The sequence below is a fragment of the Grus americana genome, chromosome 7, assembly GCF_028858705.1.
Source record: "Grus americana isolate bGruAme1 chromosome 7, bGruAme1.mat, whole genome shotgun sequence".
In the NCBI taxonomy this organism is placed as follows: Eukaryota; Metazoa; Chordata; class Aves; order Gruiformes; family Gruidae; genus Grus; species Grus americana.
The window spans coordinates 21320626-21328057 of record NC_072858.1 but is presented as its reverse complement, the minus strand read 5'-3'; the positions used below and the strand labels follow the sequence as shown (position 1 = coordinate 21328057).

General features: G+C 41.3%; 1 protein-coding gene across 6 annotated transcripts in view; it reads right to left on the bottom strand.

Annotated features, from left to right (window-relative positions):
- LOC129208920 (WASH complex subunit 2A-like) overlaps positions 1-7432 on the bottom strand; it is a 34828-nt gene that overhangs the window by 775 nt on the left and 26621 nt on the right. For all 6 annotated transcript variants that reach the window (XM_054832430.1, XM_054832431.1, XM_054832433.1 and 3 more), the window contains 3 exons: positions 6796-7008; positions 3895-4506; positions 3127-3301 (listed from right to left, as the gene is read on the bottom strand). In XM_054832430.1, the coding sequence (XP_054688405.1) occupies positions 3127-3301; positions 3895-4506; positions 6796-7008 (1000 nt within the window). The remainder of the gene's footprint in view (positions 1-3126; positions 3302-3894; positions 4507-6795; positions 7009-7432) is intronic.

The window sequence follows — 7432 nt, the reverse complement described above, 5'->3', positions numbered from 1 at the left end:
CCTCCACAATAAATTCCATCATGTAAGTGCCAGATAACATCCCTCTTATCTAGAACACTAGCGTCTGAGGAACCTGAGAGATCCAAAAGCTGTGAGATTGTTGCCAAAGAAAATCAGAAGAGGAAAAGATCATACTTGCTAGAGACTACTGTTGCAACATCCACTAGCCATACGAGAGTCTAATCTACAGCACAATAAGAACACAGCATAAGTCACTTGCATCTTAGCTGTGCTCTGTTCTCAAGGACGTAGACAGCTGCAACCACCATCCTGCTGAATATTCAAAAAGTCTGTCTACAGTCCTGAATCAAGATCTCCCAGCACCTTCCTCAATACATTTCTGTTCTAAATAACTAGGACCTCAAAGTGGAAAAATATCATGTTGCTATTAAGACAGAGTTCTGTCCTGAAAGATAACAACAGATGGAAATGAAACTCTCCAACCCAGATACCCTGTGCTAGCAGCAGAGCTCACAGACCTGCAGTTTGTGCTGTAGCTAGTCCTGCTTGTGTTTAGGACTGTGCTCATGGAAAGAGATAGATCTGCTACCATACACATGCTGAAGTGTTGCCCTTGGGCTTCCTGGGCACACACAACAGTGAATGTCTTCCTACACACTAAGGTTTTAAATTTAGGATACTCAGATTATGCAGACTATGAGGGGATACAAAAAAAAAAAAGTGACATACGTGGATCAGTAGGGATTCACAAGGCCAGTATAAGTAGCACATAACTAGTCTTGAATCCCTATTAAGAAAACACAGGTCTTATACAGAGGTTAATAGCCATTTACTCGTCCAGAGTATAAAAACTAGTACTTCAGCCTTCAGCACATATCCTAACCTTAAGCACAGGCCAAGCACAGAATGGCCTATCACAACATGCTTGCCTTTCTCTTCTCGCTACTTCTTCCACTTCAGCACATGTCTGTTACTGTGCTGATCATAGGGATTACACAGGAATAATCCAGGTCAGCATTTCAGCACAAGAGCAGTTTAGAAAGGCAGTAAAACAGAGTAATCCCCTACTGGCATCACTCCAAAGCAAGAAGCTATCACATGGATTAGCTTTATAGTAGAGGGGAAGTACAGTAAATGCCATCAACAGTAGAGGTATCACTTCCATTTTATGACAAGGCTTAAGGAATAGCAAAGTTTTGGCCATGGAAAACAGTATTTGTCAATGCACAAGAAAGCTCCATCACCATTTTGCAGACTTTCCCAGACAGGCAGAGGTGACATCAAGATGTTTGTGTCATCAGCCATAAGGTCACTGAGAAGGCTAAGAGGATAAAGACCTGAGAAAGTTTTTCTAATACTGCCACCACAAGCCTAACACAAATGTAGTAAATAATGACTAGAAGCTGTAGTAGGACAAAGAAGGAAAGCAGCTTGCAGCCTCCACTCCCCCCTGCTCCAAACTGCACCCACTTACTGTTTTAGCTGCAGCAGAAAGGATCTCCTAAGGCAACAACATACAGCCCTGATAAAGTGCTACCATGATCACTTAAGCCAACCCTTAACTTGAAGCACAGGCAAGTGCTAGTTCTACCACTCTACTGCCAGCAGGGCACCCTCATTGTCTGGCATCTTCCCTGCACTCCTGTTGGTATTTGGGGCTCCATAGCTTTGGGCACAAAGTAGCTGCATACCTATGGCTGCACTACAGAACAGCCAACACTAGAAGAAGAAGTAGTCTATCAGATACAGGGTGCTATAGATGCTGTAGGTATCAAGATCAGATGTGACATCAAACAACAAGCTCTAGCACCAGAGTAGATGTCAAAAGTGCAAATGACAGGTTCTGTTGTGGCTAATTTTCCAAGATACTTTCAAGTGGCACTCTACAACTGTTTTATTCAACACAAGGTCTGGATTTTTGCACTGAAGTATTTGGAAGAGGTAGCTGTTTGGGAAATTCTTTCATTTGCTATAGGCTACATAAAAAAAAATATTAAAACAAGATATTTTAATAATCCAATAAATATTTCAAATACCTTGCTTGCAAATGTTTAAGTCTTATTTTTTATATCAATTGAGAGGGTTTTGAAATCTCAAGATGTTCATTCTCTGGCAAGTTTTCTAATACATTTGCAGACTTCACCCAGGCCATTCCATCAGGCTGGAATGCTTAACAGCAGTCCAAGCAAAACAGTGGTAAGTCAGATGCAATTTGACTAGGTTAGATAGAATGAAGACAGACAAGAATCAAAGCTAGAAAAGGGAATTTTTTTTTTGTCTAAAGAGGAAAAGAAATACATGCAGTCTCACAGAAGAGCTATAAATATGAAGAGCCTGAGAACAGATAGACATAGTCGGGGATCAAATGACTTTTGAAACCTCCACTGATGGAGAACAAGAAAGGAGCGTGCCTTCCATCACTTAGATTTGATATCAGGAAGAAATTCTTTCCTGTGAGCATGGTGAGGCACTGGAACAGATTGCCCAGAGAAGTTGTGGATGCCCCATCGGTGGAAGTGTTCAAGGCCAGGCTGGATGGGGCTTTGGGCAACCTGGTCTAGTGGAGGGTGTCCCTGCCCAGGAACTAGATGATCTTTAAGGTCCCTTCCAACCCAAACTATCCTATAATTCCACATTACTATATGCTGCTTTTTCAACAAATTCTACAGGGCAAACATTTGCTCTCAGGTGTATTTATAAATTGTTCTGGGTATACTTAGATGTAAACAAAGTCTTATGGGCTCCAAGGTAGTCAAGACAATATTGAAGGTTGGGGTGGGAAATGATGCTAGTTTCTTCATATCAGTGATTCATCTGAAAGTACGATACAAAAAGTTGTACAAATTGAAACAGAGAATGTATCTCTTAGAGCCAGAACAACATGAGATTAATCTCTTGCTCCAGGCAAGAAATTTTCTAATTCCCACAGGTGAGAAAATCTCTACAGGAATTAAACTATTCCTTCTCTCAGAAGAATTTTATATACTCTCCTAAACCATTTAAATGCCATGCTAGTTCTACAAATCTAGGAAGTTCTCATCCAGCATTAAAATCCGAAGATGACCAAAGATTTCAGAGCAGTTGAAAATTTAAAAGAAAGCAAAGGGTTCTAAAACATCTCCAATGAATACAACTCAGGACAATATTATGAGATCAGACACTTACCCATATCATCATCAAATATGGATTTTTGTTCCACCTTTTTCTTGGTCTTCTTTTCTCTTGGTTTTACGGTAAGATCCGCAAAAATATCTATGCTATCATCAAACAGGTTAGTCTCCGGCATTTTCTCTTTTGCTTTGTTCATTGGTTTAATTGCCTCGGTAGCAAATATATCATCCTTGGAGCAAAGCAGAGAGAGATCATCAATACACAACACTCTTCAAGAGAAGAGTCATATTAGCTGTACACAGCAGCTGAGATATTTAGAAGACTGACAGCCTTGGGCTTCTCAAACCCGAGAAGTTTGAGTCCCTTCTCCCCACAGATGACTTGGCAGAAGTGCCTTAGTGTGTTGTACTTGACCTGTGCATAGTCCCACACAATGGCTTGTATCAGCTGCCCAGCCTGCCAGCTTTATTTTTTTTAAAGGAGTTATTTGAGCTGCTGTGTGTTGAACAGGCAGCTAACACATAAGAACCAAATACTTTATTACTCTGAAAAAGGTCATCATCATAGGTATGTCACATTCAGTGACAAGCCTGCTCTGTGTTAAAGCTCCATCTTTTAATCCACTCTTGTTAATAAGGGTGTGAACATCCAAAGAAAGGGTTTCTGTTGTCCAGTAGCAGTGCATGACTGACAGTTTACTTCACTACCTATCCTGCACACCGCGTCCTACTCAGCAGCCTCCATTAAGCCTGTGTCTAAGTAAAGTGTTCTGCATAAGGCCCTGGGGATCAAAAAGGCCAAGGTAGCAGGCTCAACCATTACCTCAAAAATATCTTGCGCAGTAGGGTCAACAGCTTGCCGGACAGCAGATTTCAACTCCTTTTTTCCAGTTTTCTGACAGGTGAAGAGAGAGTCTTCCTCTTCCTCCAAAAAAGGTATAGGGCTGCTTTTTGTTGAAGATTTTTGCTGTACAGGTTGGAAGAGATCATTGCTGTCCTGATCACCCAGAACAGACAGATCAGGCTTTTTCTCCCTGCCCTGGATGGGTTTGTTAGCCACACTGTCTGGCATTCCCTCCTTTAACTTTGATTGTGCAGCAGCTCTGGATGTTGAGCCGCTTGCAAAAAGGTCTTCTGATTCAAACAGATCATCCCCTTGGTCTGTGGATTCTGGAGGAAGGAGCATCTTTGTCCCAACAGACAAAACACTGCCATGAGCTGGTAGTGACAAGCCAGAGAGAAAGCCATTTTCCTTAGACCCTGCTTCAGTAGCAAGAGGCTCCTTTGTGTTCACTATTGCTGACGTCTGTTTTGGTAGAGAGATTTGTGATTCTTTAGCACTGTCCACCTCCTCACTCTCTTCAGACCCTTGGGCAGCTAGACGACGGGCCATTCTGCTAGGAGGTCTTCGTTTTCCTGTAACCTTGATCCTGGTCTGCAAGAAAGGAGTAAAAGCAGAGCAGGGTTATATAAAAGGAAGAAAACCCCACACTTCACAGAAGATTAGGTTAAGATTCCTGTTATGTTTCCTTGTAGCACTTTGCCTTCACAACACTGCACTTAACATGCATTACCCATTTCATACTAGCACACTGAAACTGAATTAACTACAAGTTCTGTTCATAGCTCTGGTTTAAGTAACTTAAACATGTAACATGTACATTTAAACAAATGCTCAGTTGAGAGTCTTGAGCAAGGAATGCTGAGCAGACACTGATTTAGGTTATAGGGAGAAGCGGCAGGAACCACGCATCGTCAGCTCAGCATCATCCATTCTCCCCATTTTTCAGAAAGGGGAAAGATGGACATTCAAGCTTGGTGTAGTTTGCAGCAAGGTTCAGAAAAATAACCTAGGACTTTTGATATGTTGCCCTCTTGTCATTCTACAGCAGGTGGAATTGGGGTACAAAAGCAATAGCACTGACAAGTAGAGAGTCAAAACACAGGTCAGCAAGCCACTCTAGCCCCTCAGCTTTAGGTAATACCTTAGTCAGTCTGACAGCTTGCTAATCCAGAGGCTTCTGCAGTGCAGTTAGTCTGTCCAAGTCATGACTAATTTAATTTCATTTTATCCATAGCCTGCTGCAGTTCATTCCTCTGCCGCTTTTAAAAAAGCTGCTCTGCAAGTTTCCATTATAGCCTCTACCATATCCCACATGGACAGGAGTATTCACACAGGTAGGAAACAGATCAGTACAACCTCCTCTTCCCTTTTGTTAACTGCTCTGTTGGAGTAGAAGGACAATCTGGATGGATGTGCTATAACACAGCTTAAAGGAGCCATGTGCTTTTTGTCAGAATCGTTGTAGAAGCACATCTGCCTTCAGAGTGTGGGACTGATCGATCAGAGTATGGCTGAAAACCAGGAAAATTATGATGGAAGGGAGATGCACTTGAATTAAACTAATCCCTGCTCCATGCACTGTTCTTTGAAAGGACAGCCAGAATGCTGGGTAGGTTGCTTTGTTCCAGCCTTTAGAAAAAAGTGCATTTGGCTGCATATATTTACAGCTTAAACCCAAACTTGAAAGGTTTAAGAAGCAATGACACACCAAAATTAAAACACATAACCTGAGCCACAAAAAACATTTACTGTATAGTTACCGAGATGCTGCTTCTCAGATTACTTCTGTAAAGAGACATGCATCATCACTATGCTAAAATGAACATTCAAGTTTGATCATATGCAGTTATAGGAGCTGTATTCTTTTGCAAGCCTATCTATTTAAAAATATCATGACAGAGGTTTTTGTCTGTTGTGCAGGACATGCTGCTATTGGAAACAACTGTGCCTATATGGTAATGCATTAGTCTGACATACAAGCTTCTAACCCATTTGACAGTAAGGGCTCGCATCAGCCATTGTGGTGACAGCTGCTGCATCTTCCCAAGTCATCTCTGCTGCTCATCTAGTAATTAACAACCTCAGCAGTATTAAGCAAAGAAAGAATTGAAGTTAATATCCTAAGTTATCTTATTCAAATCACTGCTCTCAGAAAACCCAAGAGATTTATAAAATCATAAGCACCCACAAATCTTAACTACATGGTTGAAGCTTTTTTTTTTTTTAAACCACTAAATCTTTAATTAGAATATGCCTTTTGCAGTCCATAAAGTAAAAGGTATGAATAAACAACAAGTGAGTCAGGAGGCAGAAATTTGCTATGTCAAAAGCTGTAGCACTTTTTTGTTTTGGTTTTGTGGGTTTTTTCTTCAAAAACAAAGTTTTTGTTTGAAAAAGAATTGGGAGTGACAGCTCAGGACAACATGACATTTTTATCCACAGAGGAGGTAAGGGTTAACCTGCAGCAGTGACGTGTTCTTAATATGTTGCCACAGCAGCTGTCTGTAACGTATTTTATAGTTAGCCTGGAGAGATGCCTTTTTTATGGTTTTCAGGTTGACGTCTCCTGGGACAGGACAAGATGTTATGCTAAAATACCTTTTACCGATAGTGAAAACTACTGTACTTCAGTAACATACACATGTACCTTAAAAAGGCACAGAAGGAGGCATATGCATAAGCCCCTTACAGAGCTGAGAATGTAGTAGGCTTGACTTTCTCTTCAGTGGTCCACAGAAGTGAGATTAGATTTTCACACCTCCATTTAGATTCAGATAGACCACACTGTTAGCAGAACTTGCATACCAAAACGCAAATTCCTGCATGAGGTCACACTGCATTTTTAATCCCCCTTTCCATCCTCCTAAATACCAAGATTACCTTATTGGCGCTGTGCAAGGTATCCGCTTGCATAGGCTGATCAAAGCTTACACCTAGTTCTTCATTGTTTCCTGCAACAGGAATGTCTTCGCTGTTCTGTACATCCTTGGGCTCATACAATGGAGTGTCCAGAACTGGTAAGGGGGACTTTACATTGGACACTTTAGGCATTGCACCAGGTAGTAAGGCTGCAGGGTTAATAGCTAAGTTAGCCTACAAAACAGAGAAAACAAAAACACACACACAAAAAGAATTCACATTAATACTGCTCAAGAGCAAGCATGGCTCCAGAGAAGCAGCAAGAACTTGCTTATGTAGGCATTCAAGTTCTACTTCTACAAGTGGCTGGCAGTTCTCACATCTACACAGTTATGTGTCTCCCGTGTCCTCTGTCTCACTATGTGGAGCACTGTGAGTGCTCAACCCTATTATTCTGTCTAAGAGCTTCAGGAAGAGCATGGCCACATTATGTCAGACCAAACACTTATGTAGCTCAGTACCCTCTCTAAGGACAACAATGGTTCTGACATTAGGAGTGATACTATGATATATGCACAGTTATTAGTCATTTCATGTCAGAAGAGGGACATAACCAAAACCCCAAACCCCTAAGAGTCTCTGAACATACTTAAAATAG